General features: G+C 47.9%; 1 protein-coding gene across 1 annotated transcript in view; it reads right to left on the bottom strand.

Annotated features, from left to right (window-relative positions):
* Positions 1-1,990: 1,990 nt before the first annotated feature.
* CTSD (cathepsin D) overlaps positions 1,991-19,235 on the bottom strand; it is a 38,082-nt gene continuing 20,837 nt past the window's right edge. Inside the window, exons 4-9 of the mRNA XM_074997827.1 lie at positions 16,641-16,759; positions 11,904-12,103; positions 9,977-10,099; positions 8,013-8,157; positions 6,116-6,214; positions 1,991-5,293 (exon numbers count right to left, since the gene is read on the bottom strand). Of these exons, the coding sequence (XP_074853928.1) occupies positions 5,132-5,293; positions 6,116-6,214; positions 8,013-8,157; positions 9,977-10,099; positions 11,904-12,103; positions 16,641-16,759 (848 nt within the window). The 3' untranslated portion in view covers positions 1,991-5,131. The remainder of the gene's footprint in view (positions 5,294-6,115; positions 6,215-8,012; positions 8,158-9,976; positions 10,100-11,903; positions 12,104-16,640; positions 16,760-19,235) is intronic.

Genomic DNA, 19,235 nt, shown 5'->3' with positions numbered 1-19,235 from the left:
TCCAACTAAAACCACAGGCCCAATAAGGCATGTTAACATCACTTCTCTGTCCCCCGCTTCCATTTTCCCTCTAAAACATAACATGACTGGCCCCAGTTCTGCAGCGAGCTCTGGATGGGTTCAGCTAAGGAGCTCTTTGCAGGATTGGGGCTTTAAGTTCTTTGAGGCTGGCACCTTGCCCTCATCTGTATACCATCAAACATTTGGCAATTGCTTGTATCTTATTTCCTTGACTAAACATTGGGTATTTGACATATTTATGGGGACTCTTCATACTGTAAATGGTAATTTAGGTGAAAATTTCATTTTGTGGTTTGGGCACACAGTCTTCCTGTGTGAGCTTCACCAAGTCACAATCTCTTCATACCTCAAGTCTGCATCTGTAAAATGGGGATAATACTTTTCTCATGGCTGTTCAGATAGCAAACTCTTCAGGACAGAGATTGAGTTTTATTGTGCTTGTGCAGCATCAAGCACAGAGGGGGCACCCTTTTCTGTTGGGGTCTCTAGGTATCACCCTAATACAAAAATAATACAGGAAAGAAGGTCAGAGCATAGGATGGATATTTTATGCATTTGAAAAAAAATACTGTTCTTGATAGCTCTGAATCCTTTAATGTGATCCCCATTTTATATGTCGTTCAGCTGAGGCACAAAGACATTAAAGTGTGTGACTTACCTCTAGGCCTACAGTACTTCACTGATAGAAATCATAAACATGGACTCTGATCTTTGGCGGGGGGGTGGTGGTGGTGGTGGCGGCGGCAGCAGTGGGGAAGGTCTACTTTATGCCATATCTCCAGCACAAAGAGGTCTTCAGTTACAACTGGTCACAAGATCATGTAGGCAGCTCCTTCATTGTGTAGTACCCATGTAACACTTATCTGTCTTACTGAAAGTCACGCAGTGGCTGGGCATTCCTTTTCTCTTAACCCTCCTGTGGCCAAGAGGCTCAAGGAGCAGATTATAGGAATTTGGGTCCCAGTTCTTCTACTGGTCCAGTTGTAATACAGCACCACTGCCTCAGTTTCCCCATGCATAACATTGAAATAGGAGTTGGTTCTATCTGTAAAACACAGTGAGACTTCCTGCTGATGGGAGTGGGGTGTCACTTTTGTAATGGTCATTGGAAGATTATGTACCTTAGAGCAGGCATTATATAGAGCAGACTAGTGCCTGGTGTTTGGTAAAAATTGGTGGTTTCAGAGCTCCAACTGGGCCAGGTTTTTCTGGGTCAGTGACATGAGGTTGGCACATTGTTCTACAGAAACTCAAACTTTAAAAAATAAAACAAAAAACAATTATTAAAATATGGCAGCATGCCTCTGCACCTAATGGCAGAGAGGTAAACCTTCAGGTTTGCCTGCCTGTTTACAGAGAGCCTGAACCAATAGGTCTGAGAGATGTAAACTGCCCCACCACTCTCAAAGGCCTGTTAACTCAGATTCCCAATCAAGACAATGTGAATGTCAATACTATTAAATAGTTCTCTCCTGCCTGAGCACATGCGCAAAAGGTGAGTAATGGGCCCATTGTGATGTGACACACAATCTGCTCCAATTGACACTTCACAGAAGTGCCACAAGTGGAATGATCACACCTCACTCCAAATATGACCTGTGGAAATAATAGGCCAAGAGAGAAGAGCAGAGTCAGGCTGGTTTCTGAGCAGTTAAATAAGGAGCTATTCTTGAAGAACCCAAGGATACAGTCAAACACCTGTGGGGGGAAGCCTAGCCCCAGAAGCCCACCCAAGAATGTTCTGAACATAGGTGCAACCCAGTACATGTGGCCTTTCCTTTTCACACCCCAAGGAGGCAGAATATCTGTCCCCAACCTCCACTTAGAAGGTCAACAGGTCTTCCAACCTTCCTGCTCTAAATGCTGACACCACGCCCCCTCTGCCTCTTAACAGAAAGCCTAAAGCAAGTAATGGACTCAGAACCTTGGCAATTCTAAGCCACCCCAAAGACGACAGACACAAGGCAAAGAGGGGAAAAAAACATTTTCATTTAAGTTTTCTATAATAAAACAAGAGACAGCAACTCTCACAGCAGCTCAGATAGCTCAAAAAGAAAGTCAGCAGCAATCAAGCTCGGTTTGAAAAAATGCAAATATATAAAACGAAACGGGAAGAGACTGATTTCAGAAGCTCCATGATCTTTGCATTGTATGTGTTATATCAAATAAACTGCTCCCCACAGCCTGTTGTAAGGGGTGTCTTTTAGAGCATCGCTATGGACCAGATTCTTCCTTCAGAAATAAATGTCCTGTGTGTATGACGACAGAAGTTGGCCCCATGTTAAGTTACCTTTGACAATCATGTACAATGTAATGCATATATTCAACAGCAATGCTGTGTGATGGCTCCTACATATAATGTGCTGTGCCTGTTCTGCAAGGGGTTAAAAATAGATTCTCAACACAATTTGACCTCTAGCAGTCAATTCCTCACTAGAGTTATTACCTGCCACCAAATGTAATTAATGGGCATCTGAGAAAAGTTCTTTGTGTAAGTCATTGTTTTGGATAAATTCTTCAGCAGACAAGCAAAACTTTAAAGAGCTCTGGGCATTTGATCAATTTGCAAATGGGACTGTCCAGAGGGCAGCTGAATATTTGTTTGATAGTTTTTGGGAAGAGGCCATTGTTCCCTAGCTTGGTCTTTAGGCTGTAACACGTGCCTTCAGGCTCTAAGCCAAGGCTGCAGCTGAAGAGTATACACTAACAACAGGTGAGGGGGGAAACAGCAGATTTATCACTCCGGGGCTGTGCAGCCTGACACACTTACTAGAGCTACTACATTCACACCAGCCACAGCTGCCTGAGGCAGCCCCTTCCAGGTGCTTGGAGTGAGAGTAATGATGGTAAGCAGTAAGCACACAAATAAAACCCATCCCTGACTCAGTGGCAGAGGTCATTAAACTCTGAACCAATCTTAGCAAGCTCCTAACAGGTGCAATGGACTAGGAAAGGGTGCCACTCAGCGGGCTGCTATTATGCGACTCACTTTAGACCATCTCCCCACCATTCTTCCTGACCACACCAATTAACTAGCAGCCCTTTTCTCTCCTGGGACAGCAGGTTACAGATGGGCTGGGTTCTAGGAAAAAGAGCTAGTCCACTAGTACAACTGGCCACCTGTTTGTCCCCAGGCACATTACTGCTCTCACTGCCTGCTGCTGCCTAGTGGGAAATCCAATCTCCCAAAGTCAGTGGCCAAAATGCCCATTGACTTCAATAAGGGGGTGCATCAGGATTTCACTCTCTGTATTATTCCCAGTCCTTTCACCTTAGATACCACCAGTGTTACATTAGTTCACACCAGAGGATCTGGGGCTCTGACTCCTCTTTTTCACCCTCCGCTTTATGCCTTCATCGTTCATGCTGTATTATATACTTGGGGCCCAATCTGAAGCCCCCAGAAGTCAAGGGACGTGTGTCTGTTCTCTTCAGTGGGCTTTGCATCAAAGCCTGGACTAACCAGGCTACCACACTCACTCTCCCCCACTTCCTCAGAACATCCTTAAAACCCACCTTCTCCTCCTCCTGTCCACCAGTTGCTACTTGTGGTCCCTCCCCTAGCCTTGTCCCCCATGTTTGTGTTGTCCAAGGGCCCACCTGGGTGAACAGCTTTGTATACGTAGTTGCTGATTCTTGCCTGGGAGCATGAGTGTGTGCGCGCATGACCCTGGACTGTAAGGCCCCCCACCCCACCCCCGAGGGGGCAATGCACCTCACTCTGTACTAGAATGAGGTATGTTTACAGTGGTCTCTACCTAGTTTTTAATAAGAAAAGCAAGCTATGGGTCTGAACAGGGAGCATGCCGAATAGCTGGCTTCCCACGGGTTCAGAGGTTTGGTGAAGAGAAGCACCTTGAATTTCAGATGCTTTCCCAAACCTTTGACCTGGAAGTCTTGCAAGTCTCTCATAAGACTACTAGCAATCTCTTGTTTGTTCAGATCAAAAACAACACCAGTAGTATTTTTAAAAGCATTTAAGTGACTTAAAGGCACCTAATCCCCAATGACTGTCTGGGACCTAAGGCTTCTAGGAAACTTAAATACTTTAAAAAATGTTACACACCAGATAACAGTTCTGGACAAAGTCAGAGAGCCCCAAGGTTTGGGAAAAATTAAGAAAAAAGGCCCTCAACCAACTCAACCACTCCAAACCAAGAAAAGTTTGGGTCTTCTCTTGTTTTACCTGAGCTGATTTGCTCAGCCGTAAGCATAAAGACAGGCCATTGCAGATATGAACTCAAGGACCATTATCAAATCATACCATGGTCCCCTTCCACTTTCTGCTCCCTGAAGGTTCTACTGGCTGGAGCCCGCATTGTAACCAGCTCTGTGGAAGTGTCTCCCTGGGCAAGGATGACACAACGCCACATGCCCTCATTACGCTCCCATGCCCTGAGAAAAACAGCTCATGAGTTTGGACCTTAACTTTTACCTTGTGCATTTTAAGGGATGGCTCATGCAGTCATCTCTTTAGCACCCTCCTCAGCTCCAGCAGGGAAATCAGTTTCACAAGGAAGCATAATAAAGCTGCATAAGCTTATTGAGAGCCACCAGACTGTCACGTTTCTTCCTCACGGGACTTGGATCAGTCATAAGACAAACTCAGCTCCCTCACCCAGTCATTGGTTAGAGAAGAGGAATAAGGAGAAAGTTTTCTGTACGTACATATATTATATGTATCTCTAATAAACCCTTCCCGCCCAGTCAGCATAATAGCAAATCCAACAACCAATACCACCGTGGGTTCGCTGCAGTAGTGGAATCATTGCATGGACTCATAAGCTGGCTCCCCGAGTTGTGAGACTGGTGCTTGGAGACATGAGTTGCCACGGTGCAGTCTCGAGAACTCCTATTTCAAATGGGACTGGAAGACCTACCAAGGCAAGAGATACTCCAGACTGAGTGATCAGCTAGAGCTCTCTGATTATCACTTACGCAGGGGGATGGCAAAAGCTCATTAAGAGGGGCACTAGTTTTCTTTTTCCCCTCCAATTTTAAATCTATTTCAAACGTCTTATTCCCACAGACACTTCCTAATTCTGGGACTCACTCACTATAAGGGGGGGGGGGGGGGGGGAAGAGAGTGTGTGTGTAGTGGTGCAGGTGCTCAGGCACACGTGGCAAAGCCCACAGAGTCATTATCACGATCGAACACTGTGTAGTAGGGGCCAATGAACACGTCCCCCAGAATCCACAGTGGGCCGCCTGGAGGTGGGATGTCCAGGGCTGAAAAGCCACTCAGGCAGATGGTCTCTCCCTGGACAGTGACCTACAGGGAAGAGTGAGAAGATCAGTATAAGAACAAGTGTTTCATCACTTCTCCCAGCCTCCCACAAGCTCCATTCTAGGGGCACCAATTGCTAGAACTGACAAGGTGTGAGATTTTAACAGTGATAATCATTATTCTTTATCATGACAAGGACTCGGCCTGAGCTGTCCAAACCCATGGCAGATAGACTGCAATAGCAGGTGAGGTGTTTAAAAGAATCACAGGATGTCCTGTCTATTACTGCTCACCCCGCCTCCCTAGTTTCATCCACTGCAGGAGCAGATGGCTTGAACTCAGCCTTTGCGTACTATGGAGACAAACCAGTGGAGGTCTCCATTGGTCCCCACTGGCCCAGCAGCTGAAACTTGCACCCTGTTTCTTCAGATTCATGCTTGTCCCCAGGACTGGCATGCAAAAGTCCCATCAGGAACTGTAGTGCATGGAACCAAGTCTGACCATAAGCATGCTGGTCTAGCTCTCTGTAGTGTTATTGTGGATTTAGACTGGCGAGAGCGAGGTGTGAGTCAGAACCTGGGATCAAAGCTCTAAGGCTGATCTTGCTTTGGGGCCTTGGAGAAGAGATTATAATGCAGACCCAGAGACAGGACTAGCAAGCAACTACCCTTGCGGCTATGAACAGACACTGTCATGGCAGGATTCCTGTGGGTATTGCAGCGAAACCCCTGCTCTACTGAAGTCAATGGCGAGCCTAGCCTGGATTCAGAGGGGCCAGGATTTCACTGCTGCAATCCTGCCTTCTGTGGCTAGGTGAGAGCAGCTAGTATAGGAAAGGGAGCTGGGAAGGAGCTACCCAGGACTCACCTTTAAGACATACTGTTCTCCGGTGAGCTGATAGGGCTTTCCCCCTAGCATGAAAGTGACGGCGGGCAGGGACGTCACCTTTCCACAGGGTATCACGTACTGTAAAGGAAACGGTGAGACACACTGAAGAGCGAGATGCCATCAGCACAGAAGAGGAACTGGCTGGCACACAGGAGATGCCAGGCCTCTCCTTCCAGCCTCAGACAACAGTCTTCCAAGGTGAAGGAAAGGCAGCAGCCTATAGCAATTAGCACCCTTTAGCCTTAAAGCAAACCCTAATGAACTGCCTGATGAGGCATGGGCCCCTTCTGATCAGATTCCCTCAACCAAGGCCCTCAATCCCCTGGCACCTGGCCCCAAGTTGCTCTCCACAGACCCAGTTTTATCCATGGGGCCTGTTAGGGACTTTGCTGGGGAATGTAACTGACCAGTGCTTGTTTAATTGAAAGCCTGGGGAGACTTCTCAAGGCTTGTAATACTGTGTTCTTACATCCTGCCTGGGTGTGCTGGGCTTATGCTGGGGAGAAGAGTTCTCTGTTCTACCACTGGGGAAGCCTTCAGCGGCTTCCAACCCTTTCAACTGCTTTTTGGCAAGTCATATGACGTAGACCATAAATAGCCTCGGGGAGGGGGCACTTCATCAGATATTTATACAGCATCTAGCACAGTGGGGTTGGGGCTCTCAAGCTGCTACGGCAACAAATGTGGTGGGGCAAGGTGCCCCTTTGTCTGGCTCAGGTCCCTTGCTTCTGCCCGACTGTAGGGTCTAGGCTGCGGCTACCTCCACTGTTCTGGTCAGTTGGTCGGTCTTCTTCCCCACCAGCCTCATGGCCAGGGCTGTCAGCCTGGATGAGGGTGGGGAGGGGAGCCACTCCCCCCCAACTCCCTTACCCGTACTCCCTCCATTCTCCATCTGCTTTGCACTGGTTCTCCAACTTCTCACTCTCCCTCTTGCCCGGGCTGCTTTAAGCCTGCCACCACTCAGAGCAGCTGGCTCTCATTAATTGATTGCAGTTGTTCTAATCTGTGTTTCAGCCCCAGCTGCCTCTCTAGCTCAGGCTGGTCACCTGAGCTGCATCTCCCCTCTGTCCCAGCAGGGTCTACTGGCCTCCCTGTTATGGTGGTTAAACAAAATGCCCTCAAAGACTAAGAGCAGGTGCAATCAATCGAACTATAAATAAATTTTGAGTGGTACAGATAGGGCCTGGAGGGAGCTGGGGCCAGAGAGAATGTCACTACATTACAGCCACTCCTGAGCCAATGGAAAAGCCCTGCAGAAGTTTATAAGACTGAGCCCAATAGCACTCTATAGACATCATTCTAAAACCCTACAGAATGTAGTAGAGAAGGAAATCTTTCCTGGATGTTAACTAACCATCCTACAGAATCCTAAACAGGGCACGATTCTCTATAGGATGGTGATAACAACCCTGGGCAGATTCTCATTGGCTGTTAAATCCATAGGACATTTGTGCAAGTGCTCTCAAGTGTGAATTTATCCTCATTCGCTCCCTCAACTGCTAGAGGGAGGGGATACAGGATCTGAGCCAAATCCAGCTAAAGTCAATGGCATTGGGCTGTAATTCTTGTCCCAGCTGGTCAAGAAACAGCATGGGAGACTATTGAGCTCCAATCCATTTCTTTACGGGCTGTTCTGGTCACCATTAGTGCAATTCCAGCTCAGGGGGCTGTGATTTCTCCATAGCAACTTGCCCTTCCCCCCACCCCAACCAGAAGCAGGTCAGTCTCCAAAACAGGGAGAGAATCCAAGCCCACTAGCTGCTGTTCAGGTCAGGCGGGGCAGTGTGCACCCTCCCCTGCCCCCTCACATCCACCCCCTAACTGTTGTTCTTCCTGGCTTTCTAATTCACCCTCCAGTTTCTGTGCTCGAGTTTACCTGTCCTTTGATTAACGCTTTAGCCCCAATGGCAGCCTGCAGCACCTTCACCTCCTCCGTTGGCCCTGTAATAAGCGAGGTTCCTGTGTCCACGATGGCTTCGCAGCCCCCTTTGCACAGGGTCAGGCTGTTGGCGACATCCACTCTATGTGAAGAAGAACAGGCTCAGATAGTAAAATTGCTTTGTAAGTTAGGGCTTAGGTTGCAAATATGAATCAGTTACTTAAGGTATTTTCCCCTGTTTAACAGTGTATCTGCAAATCTGCGGAGGGAATCGAGTTAAAACTCCCAGCACATGTCGCTGTATGGAAATACCTAAGTCTTGATCCAGCCAAGCTCTTGAGCAAATGCCTAAAGACTAGTCCCATCAACTTCAGTGAGCACATGCGTGATCAAAATTATATGGACTTTGCTGAGCAGGGCCACAGCAGCATGTGCCCAGACACCTGTAACTTCTGCCTGGCATCCCACAGCTAGCAGCTGTGCTACACCTCTCACCAGGGTGAATTAACTAGGGTGACAACACAGACACCTATATGGACTTTGGCACTTTCCCCACAGATATACATCTCGTAGAACTGGAAGGTACCTCCAGAGGCCGAGTCCAGTTCCCAGCACTCACAGGAGGACTTATCACCATCTGCAACAGATCTTTTTTTAAAATCTAACCTGCCTCAGGCCTTTGAAAGGATCCCTCAAGGATGGAGCTCACAGTCCTGGGTTTACAAAGCCAATGCTTGAACCACTGAGCTATTCCAGCCGAATCCAGTTCCTCAGCATTTAGGGATGGACGGCAAAGGGTTAGAAGGGCTGTGTAATACTTCCCACTTCAAAGGGGAAGGAAGTACTTTAAACAGGTGAAATGGTGTCTGAGTATCACAATACTCAACACTTCAAAAAACCTTTGAGCCCAGGGTCTCAATCCACTTTGCAAACCTTAAATAATGAGGATAATAATGTGGTGGGGAAAGGTGGGAGGCACTTGGAGATCCTTAGATAAAGGCCAGCAGTGCCAACAGCCACCGTGGGCCCCAAGGCAAGGTGGGAGGGTGGCTGGGCTCTGTTCCCCAGAAAGGGCATGGCCAAGGGTGAAAGGAGGCAGGACTTAGGCCCCCATGCTCCCTCAAGGCTGCATGCATGGCATTTTACAGAGGACCCCTTTTGCCCCATTCCCCCACCTGCTAAAGACACTCTACATGGTCTTGTCTACACTACAGAAGGTTGTGGGACAGCTACACCAAGGAGATGCCCTTCCTGTAGGCCCAGTACGTGCCATCTGGAGTTTTTCTGTTGGCATAGCAACAGCACTTCCCCTACTGACCCTAGCTATGCTGACAGATGCCTGCACAACCCCCAGTGTGGATGAAGTGATAGTGTTGGAAGAGGGCATGTATCAGCTGTGGCTTTTTTCACACCCCTGACTGACAAAGCAACAACAAAATTTTGTTGTGGAGACCTGATCTACCTGCGGACTCCTGTTATCCCACAGGTGGCAAAGCGTGGCACAGGCTTCCTGGCTGACAGCCCTCTGCTCAGACCCAGTTCTGGCTCTCACTCTCTCCCCTACACAATGCAGGGTGCTCTGTGCCCGTAATGGACATGCAGCTCTGGGAGTTTGACCCTTCTGGAAATGACAGAAATCAGGGTAGCAAAGCCTTGCAGGACCCAGAGGGAACTGCAGTTTGTGGACTGACTCCTGCCTGAAGTTGGCATTAGCTGCAGCCGGTATGCTTAAGTGCACTAGTGGCTTGTACCCAGCACTGAGCAGGTCTTAATGAAACATATGCCCATGTACTGGAGGGCAGAACTGACACTCCACCCCACCCCAGTTTCTGGCCTCTCTCCACTGCCCTGGGGCTAATTGGCTAGGTGTCCTAGGAGACTTTGAAGGGTCCAGTCCAGGCATGCGTGGGCATGTGTGCAAGAGACACACACAGGGGGCCAGAAGGGGAACTGGAACTTACTCATCCACATGCACCTGCCAGTATGCCTTGCGTGTGACATTCACCCAGCTGAAGTCTCCAGTGTAATACTGGGGGTCAGTCCCCCCGAACAGTAGCTCCCCTCCAGGTTGAGCCTGGGGGTCCCTGAAAGAGAAGAGACAGGAAATCAATTCAACTGAAGCAGGAGGGAGGAAGACTCTGCTTCTCCCAGCATGCTTGGGTTACCAGGGCTCTCCATGCACTGATGGCAGGAGACAGAGAGCAGGCCACCCATGCATGAAAGGTAGAAAATCATTAAACCATCAACCCCATGGCTTACGCTGTGGGGAGAGCAGTGCTCTAAGGGACTGTAGCAGAGGGCCAAGCCATTCTGTAACAGCCACAGACATTGGGCTGAGACCTGGAGAAACTCACTGCACTTAAGGAAAGCACAGCAGAGGAAGGACCATTGCTCTCCGACAACCCAAGACTGGCCAACTTCTTGTACCACTAGCTCCAGGACTAAAGAGACAGACAGACATAATGCCTTACTCCATCTCACCTGCATTTGGGATTAGGGCAGGGGGAGAATAAGCTCTGTCACACAACGTATGAGTATAACACATCTTCAGCCAGCCAACACCACATGTTTACATGGGCAGGGAGGACAATGATCAAATGATACATTGCCATTGCTGAACTATCAGAGCCTCCAGAGAACCACGTTCTCCAGGATATTTCAATGCACAGATTGCTGCTCAATGGGTGTGAGGAAGCATCACCAGAAGGAATTTTTAGCTGTAACTGAAACAGGTACCTCCTGCCCTGCTCCCCTCCATAAGACAATTTTCATCCTAAGGAGCCTCATCTCTGCTGGGTAAATGGAAAACGATGCTCAGCTCTGCAGGGGAGGTGATGGGTAGGACAAGAGCCAGCAAATGTCATGGCACCAGGTCCTCCTGCTCTTGTCTTCTCCCACTCATCTCCCACTTTCCACTGCTTCCCCTGGCCTACCACATTCCACCCCCCACCCTTAGAAACAAAGCCCCCCTGCCCCAGAGTCCCTTCCCTCACACCCATTTCACACCCGCATAGCTCCATGGAGGTACTCCCAACTGACACTGGGGCAAGGGAAAGGAGAATCAGGCCTAACACCAGAATGGCCCACCAGGGATTCCCGTGTAGGGCTGACCTGAACAACCCCAGTGCAGGGTTCAGCTTTCAGCCACCACATTGGCAAGTAGAGTTCTGCACCATCCCAGACCCTCTTCCCCTTCACTTTGAGTAGGAGTCCGGATATACTTGGCCCTGCCTCAGGGCAGTAGGATGGACTAGATGACCTCTGGAGGTCCACCCCAGCCCCACACTGCTATGACACTACCAACTGCATCCATGCCAAGTGTGCGTGGAAGGTGGTGGTGTGAACGCTCCCACTTTGCACAGGTGGAAGTGACTGCCTAGGGGATCCGACAGGGAAGACACTAGGGCTGGACAGAAGCAGCTGCTAATCATCCTCAGGTCTCTTGGAGATGCTCAAGTCCTCCCAGGATCAAGCTGTTCCACCATAAGCTCCTCGGGGCAGGACGTGCCCTGACTTGTACAGTGACAAACACGCTGTAAGCTGCACACCAGCAGAGCTCCAGGGAATGGAATTAGCCAGCTATGTTGTGGAGATCTTCGGCCAGTTGCCTGCAGCCCAGCAACCCAGGGGAAGTAGCTAAAGGAAGAGCTGAATGCCCACTCCCTCTGCAGCAGTAAGGGTGTCACAAAACAGACCCTACTGCAGGGATGGGATTCTGGGATCAGGCCCTGCTCTGGTGTAGAGGGACGCAGCGCCACTGATTTCAATACAGGTGCACCCCTTTACCCCAATTGAGGATCTGGCCCTCGGTATTAGGGCAGGAGACCAGAAAGTGGCCTACGGGTTGGAGACAGCCAGGCTCTGATGTCACAAGCACCCCAGCATCACCTGTTGAGGTAAAAGGAAAAGATGTTCTTTTCCAGCAGCTGCTGCTGAATGACATTATCAAAGAAGGGTACAACTTTGTCCACAGAGATCTTGGGGAAGGCCAGGCCCATGATGCCATCGAAGTGGGCAGCAATGAAGGTTACTCCAGGCTCCTTGGTCGCTTCACCAAAGATCTGGTCCTTGACGACTAGATCACCAATCTGTGGGGAGGAGAGGGAAAAAAAAACAAATCCGACGGTGTGCCTCTTTTTAGCCATTCTCCTACCACACAATAGCTGTTCTCCGGTCCAGCAAATGGGTAGATATTTTGCCAGACACACAGCTAGGAGGGCGGAGGCTAGAAGGGTAAAGCACTAGGAAACCAGTGAGGCCTCACTGAAGTCAATGGAGCTAAGACAACTTACACCCAATGTGGATCTGGCCTTTGGTTTCTTCTCTAGCAGTTTATGAGGTCTCATAACAAAAAGATATCCCAGGCAATTTTACCAGTTGGACCAGGATGCTTTCGGTGTCTAACCATCCTTTATCAGTCCACCCTGGCTGGGTGTGAAACACTCACTGGCAAGGAGAAGTACTGCACTGAAATGAAAAGCTCAGCCTCTCCAACCTTATGGCAGAAAATGATCCCCTGTAAAAGACTAATATCCCAATAGCGTTAGATTGCACCTCACTCTGTGCCAGTGTGGGTAGGTATGATGCTGTGCAGAGTTCTTAGTGTAATGGATTAAGAACACTTGTTTCAAATGGAAGTTGCTTCACAAGAGCTAGAAGCCACAGAGCAGGATGTGGGGCAGAAAGGAGCTGAGCAACACATCCGGTAAGGCACTGAGATGAGGGAGGCATTTTCAGATGTGATAAATGCACGGCCGCAGCACTCCTTTGGTTTTTAAACAACAGCAATAAGCTATGGGAAGGGCCAGATCCCCAGTGGAACAATGCTGGATTTACCCCAGTTCAGGAACTGCCTAAACATTTCTAACATTTTAAACGTCTCAAACCAAGTTCTTATTCTAAGGGTTCACCTGGTTACCTCCCTGATGCAATGACTATGCACACGAGTAACTGGATGGCCTTGAGCCATCTCACTGAGCTTGATGGGCCTCACAACCACAGAGGCAGCCATGTGTACAAGCCTGAAAGCATCTTTAGCAGAGCAAAGGCATTGGGTTACAGAACTTTCCATCTCTAAGTCATTTGTTTGGCTCCCCTCCAGGTATATAATGACCAAAAATCATTACTATCTGATGGCTGTTTGGTGGCCTCACTCCAGCTCCTTGCAGAGAGGTGTCACGCATCACATTGTGCAGTTAGCACCCTCGTTAGCAGCCTCAGCAGAAAAAACAAAAACCGAAAGGGGTGTGAAGGCTGATGGCCAAATCCTCAGCTGGTGTAGGGAAGGGTAGTTCCAGTGACTTCACTGGATTGGGACCAATTTACCTCAGCTGGGAATCTGGCTTTGAATTCCTACTTCCCGAGAGACAATAGGGAAGCATGCATTGCTACCCTCCATACCAGACCTGGGGCGTGGCTAACAGAGGACTTCACAGTGCAGGGCCATCAGCCCAGCACCCACATGGCTATGCTTTCTGGCTTGTACTAGGACAGCACCCGCTAAGCTCCCTGTGGTGCTAGAACCCCCTTGGAAGCACTTGGGATCACTGGCATTCTGGAAGGCAAGGTTCCCTTGCTACAGATGCATTCGCTGTTTGTTGCTTGGAGTGCAATTTGCACCTCCGCCAGCTCCATGATGTAAAAGACGCTCTGACTACAAAGCTAGTGAGGCATGGGAATAGGCTTCCAAGGAAGGTTGTAAAATCCTCCTCCATGAAGGTTTTTTCCAATTTGGTCTTAAAAAACAAGTCAATGATGGTCTTGGTTGGTCCTGCCTCAGTGTGGGGAGGACAGGCTGGAGGACTTCTGGAAGTCCTCACCATCCCTATATTTCTGGGATTCTATTACCTCTCATGGCACGTTTCCCTGGAGTGTTCAATAATAATAATTCTGGGTGCAGGATACCCAGAATTACTGTTTAAGGCCGGGGGTTGGGGGGAAGCAGAGAAGGGAAAGACAGATTTTTGTTCCCTCTCAACTGTCCTGGCCCCAAACACTCCACGCCACACTCACAGCTGGCTAACAGCAACTTTGATGGAGCTCTGTTGCTATCAACCAGGTAACTCTCTAACCCATCCTGATGTCAATGTCTGAGCCTGGAGCTCAAATACAGCCAATGGCCTCCTTCTCCCATTTCGTGCATCCTCAGCATCTCCGAGTTCGGGGAAGTTTGGGGTGCGCAATGAATGCAGACTCAGGCTCAGTATGGGAATGCACTTACATTCCCAGCAATGTTCCTTTTAACCTTTTCCACCCCGGAGTTGATTTCCCCCCCTCTGTTCGTGTGTAGAATAAATTTTTTCCATGTGCACCACAGCATGTACATGTGCGCCACTGGTAGAAACAACACCACCACTTAGCTGTAGTCACTTTGCTATTCAGAGGGGTGGCATTTGACCCTCTCCTGAGTGGCTGCACAAGTGCCCAGCATTTAGTGCCCACCTCTGAGGGCCAAGCACCCATTGCAGTGCTCCCTTGGATTGTAAATGCAGCTCATCATGGAAGTTTACTTTGATCACTTCTGCACATAGGGAAGCTGAACACTGAAAGAGGCACCGGCTGCAGGAAGCCCTTTCCTCCCCTAGGCAGGCTCAGCAGCAAACTGATTAAAAAGAAGTCATTACTGGCATAATTAAAAAAAAAAGCTGTAATTTTCTTTGACTCATTTTGCTCCCTCCATTAACTCGGAGAGCACTGAAACCTACCAACACAATTTCATGAAGCCCGCTGCTCTGGATCGCCGCCCCACTCCATCATTGGAGCAGCGCCTTTCAAGTTGCCTCTTCATCTTTCTAGTCACCTGCACCCGGCTCCCCCTGCTGCTCTCTCCCTGCAGTCCTCCAGCTGACAGCACAGGGCAGCAGCAGACATCTCTATTTGTGCCAGACCTTTTTTTTTTTTTTTTTTTTAACCTAACAGAAGTGGCATGTTTATTGCTAATTAGGAAAAGGCTTCATTTGGCAACAGCAGTAAAGTTCTTGGAAGGGGGTTTAGAGAATCCCAGAAGCTGCAAGACTGCAATGGAATGTTTAGGGTTTAGACGTCCCCTAGAGCTACACGTTGTGAACTAAACATGGGAGGCAGAGGCAGAAAGCTAGGCTGGACATACAGTGATACGTTAAGCTTGGCAGATCTCCCAAGACTCTGGCATGGGAATGTGGGGTGGGAGGATAGGGGTGGGGAGATCTATGGTTTCAGAGGGTAACCCTGCTCATTGGGTTATGGCTAACTCTCTCAACCACCCATGCACACTGGACACTGAATCTTAGCCTGCGGAAATTCATTAATGGAGTCATCTGAACTCAGCGAGAGCCTGCTCATTGATTTTGATTTGTTCTGAATCTGTCCCAGCCTTTGCTGTCACTTGTAGGGAAAATGCCTAAAAGGAGAGGTTCTCGGTACGAGTTGTGTATTTCTGCACTAGTCTAGAAAATACTCTGGCAGCCAAAAGTCAGTCTATTCCAAGCCAGATGGGAAATTCTATTCAGATTGTTTTGCTCAAGGAGATGGAGGGAGAAAGGGATCCCTTTCTTCTGACACCAGCAGGCTTCGTTAGCCAATGTTTTTCAGCTGGGACAGACCCAGAGCAAACCCCAGTGGATTTCTGGGCATACCAAAAATATGTTTATAGACACATCTGTTTTGCTATGCAAGGTTAGATCTCTCAAGCCAGCACTGGAAGACTAAGTTCCAGATCCTCAGAGGTATAAGTTCATAGCATGCATTAATTTCAACACCTTTAGAAGCTGGGCTTCCTTAATTCGGTAGCCCGAATCCCAGTGACTTTCCATGGAACTTAAGCTCTCAGTTGCAGCTGCGCTGCTGAAAGCCCTGATCCCACATTTTCATGAGTGATTGGTGACTTCAAGCATCTCATTGTCTAGGTGCCTAACTTAACACATACTAAAGGAACCTGATTTTCAGAGTGTGAATGATTTGTACTGCCTGGGAATCAGGTCCCTTTAAAGCTGTCTTAAGCTGGGGGAGGGGGCGGTTCAGAGATGTACCACGCCTCCCCCGCCCCGCACAAAAAAACAAAAAAAAAACCCCACATCACAGCTCACTTGAAAATGTAGGCCCCTAGTTTCTTCACAGGACCAGTATCAGAGCAATACAGGCAAATAGGAGTGCAAGCTTAGCCTTGACTACCTCAAACTTGATGTGATGGAACCAGTTCTAGAGGTAATAGGGTTTAATTGCCATTCCCACTCAGTGCTTAGCCTCACTAATGAGAGCTGCCAATTGCAATGTGGACAGGAGTGCCTGGGGGAGCTGGACTGAGATTTCCCAACTAAAGCCCCTGACTTAGCAAAACAATTAAACATGTGCTTACCTTTAAGGAGCAACAGGGTACAGTCTTTCCTAGTGACTAGAGAACTGGACTGGAACTAAAGAGATCTGTGTTAGATTCCTAACTACCACTGGCTTCTTGGATGACCACGAGCAAGTTGATTCCCCTCTATGTGCCTTAGTTTCCCCACCTTTCAATTCTCACCTCCTGCATAAAAGGCTGTGAGATCTGATGAGAAGCACTGGATATTACTGAGAAATCAAAGTCTAATTCCTCAGTTCCTCGCTATAAAGAGGCTAAATGGGTTGCTGAAGAGAACTGCAGTCATTACTAACCGTCACAAAATCCTGGCTGAGGAATCCAGACAGGCTCCCAGTTCCATAATGGATGGCAAAAGTTGTACCGTTCTTCTTGTACGTACTGGATTTGGAGGAGTCGTATTTGTGATGTATCACTGCAGCCAGGAACAAGAATACAGGAGGTACACGCAATATTAATGCTGCTCAGCAATTTATACATGGCATTAAAACACTGATCACTCATTAGCTAATTAACTGAGGTGCTTAAGTTGGGAAAAATTTTCCCTCAATTTTTCAGTCAAAATTTCAAAATAAATAAATAAAAGCTGTCAGGAAGTGCCAGTAAATTAAATTTCACAACCCACCTGCGAGGTGCAATAGGGGATTATTATCCCATCTTACACCTGGAGGAGGAAGGGAAGAAGCAGAGAAGTAAAGGTCACCCTCAAGTCAGTGGCAGAACATAGATCAAGGAACTCGGCACTTCCAGACTCATAACCCCAGGCCCGGAACTCACATCATGCTGTCTCCCCTATGCCTAGAAGCACATGCATGTTGAAGGAGCAGGTAAGCAGAACTCTGATTCTCACATATGCCAACTCTGGAACGCCTTACAAAGCATTTCTAACAGGCCAGTAATGCAATTACGAGAGCCAACGTAGCACTGGAATAGGATTTGGCTACAGAACTTAGAGACTAGACTACTGCTGGCTGCTATGTCAGGGGACATGAAAAGCCACGAGTGATGCTCAAGTCACCATAACTGCCCCAAGAGGAAGATGCTTTCTACTACACAAAATGTGGGGGGATTTAAGTTTATACAGCTATTAACACAAACATTAGTTTTTATATTCACTCATTTATATCACATATATCTTTCTTAAAGGTGGCCTGGACAAGATTTTCCTTCTTTATTCAAATATCCTGGAAAGCTTTAATTAAACAAGGGAGAGAGATGTGTATGAGGGGATATAAGAAGAAGGGTGTCTTCCCCCATACTTATTTGGTTTTCTTTTACTTTAGGCAGAACAAGGATTTTATTTCCTCCCCTCTTTTGCTCAAGGGCCCAAAAGGATGTCTCAGCAGATATGGACTATTTTTAATTAAACGGCTGGCGACAACAAGTCATGAGCAAAGGCATCCTTGGTCCCAAATAATTTACTCCTCCCTGGAGTTAAATAGGTCAAAAGACAAACAAGCCAAAAATACAGAACCTGATATATCACTGCCTGGCACCTTGTGCATAATCCCATCTGCGCAAAATGAATTCCAGTTTGGGAGCGTTTTACATTTGCTTTGTACTTGAGTAAAATGAACTGTGCAACCTGAGAATCAGGACCACAGGGCTGTGAAAAGACAAGCTAAAAATCTCTTCCCCTCCCAAATGCTCAGCTACCTTGCCCTTGGCTCTTGTGTGTCAACATTTCCCCTAGTCTCCAAAATAGACAAGCCCTGAATCATAGAATTACCAGCCTAGACAAAGCCCAAATTGCTAATATGTAAAAAACAAGTGGGAAAAACTCATTTAAAAAAAAAAAAAAATCAATCCACCAAAGCACTATACATCATAAAGGGCACAAATGTGATATATTCCCTCCTTTCCCCTCCCCTTTTGCAGGTCACCTTTCATGTTTGTGTATTTGTTAGCTCCATTCTGCTTAAGTAGCATGTTTGGTGGCATTTGGTGGCTTTTAAAAGGCATTTTACCACAGTTCGGTTTGACATCTTCTTTGGAGATTTATTATTCTGTAAAATCACACGGTGAAACCCTTGTAATTTGTAAGCCTTTGTTTTTAGCCACAACACTTTTTAAAGGTGGTTATTAATTATAGATCCATAAACATGTGCATGCACATTCTCTGACACAATAAACCAGAAACTAGGACACTTCGTATCGCATCTCGCAAGATAGGCTTTTTTGACAGCTTGAGCAATAGGACAACACAGCTATAATCTGGGGAGAAGCAGAGCAACACGTGGAACGATTGGGTAATGAACCATTCCAAGTCACTCCAAAAAGAATGAATGTGAGCGTGCAGAGGAGAGGGGGGTGGAGGAGATAGAGCAAGGGGAGAGATGGGAGAAGGGTGGGCCATTAATTTTTCAGAATGCTGGACTGGGAACCAGGACACAGGTATCATTCCTGGCTGTGCTGGTGACCTTACTCTGCTTTGTGTCCCCCACCTGGAAAATGGGGGTAGATATACTAACACCTCTTTTGTGAAGGCTTTGAGCTCTACAGAGGAAAACTGCTGTAAGAGGTCAGTGTTATTATTTTCTATTTCACTCACCCATACTATCAAGGCCACTTTCCCATTTTAGGTGGGCCACTGAAAAACATCAGCATAGTCTTTCCTAGTCCCTTCTATGTCATTCAGAAGGAAACAAGGGTGCCAGTGCCCAGATATCAGCACTGTGCTGCACGAAGGGAGTGTAACTACCAGAACCAGGCATGAGAAGGGCTTACTCCGGCGAGCTTGAAAAGTGCAAACCATAAAAGACTGCATCCTCCAAAGCCGTGGGGTCAGATCTTTGGCAGTGTCTCTGTGTGATCCCAGAGCACTCTGTGTGTGGGTGTGGGTGTGTGATGCTTAGCCATGCTGCCACTGTCTAAGCTGGAGGAGCCACTCT

This window comes from Carettochelys insculpta, chromosome 6, assembly GCF_033958435.1.
Source record: "Carettochelys insculpta isolate YL-2023 chromosome 6, ASM3395843v1, whole genome shotgun sequence".
NCBI classification, from domain to species: Eukaryota; Metazoa; Chordata; order Testudines; family Carettochelyidae; genus Carettochelys; species Carettochelys insculpta.
Note: the sequence above shows the minus strand (reverse complement) of the source record. Positions and strands in the feature narration are given on the sequence as shown.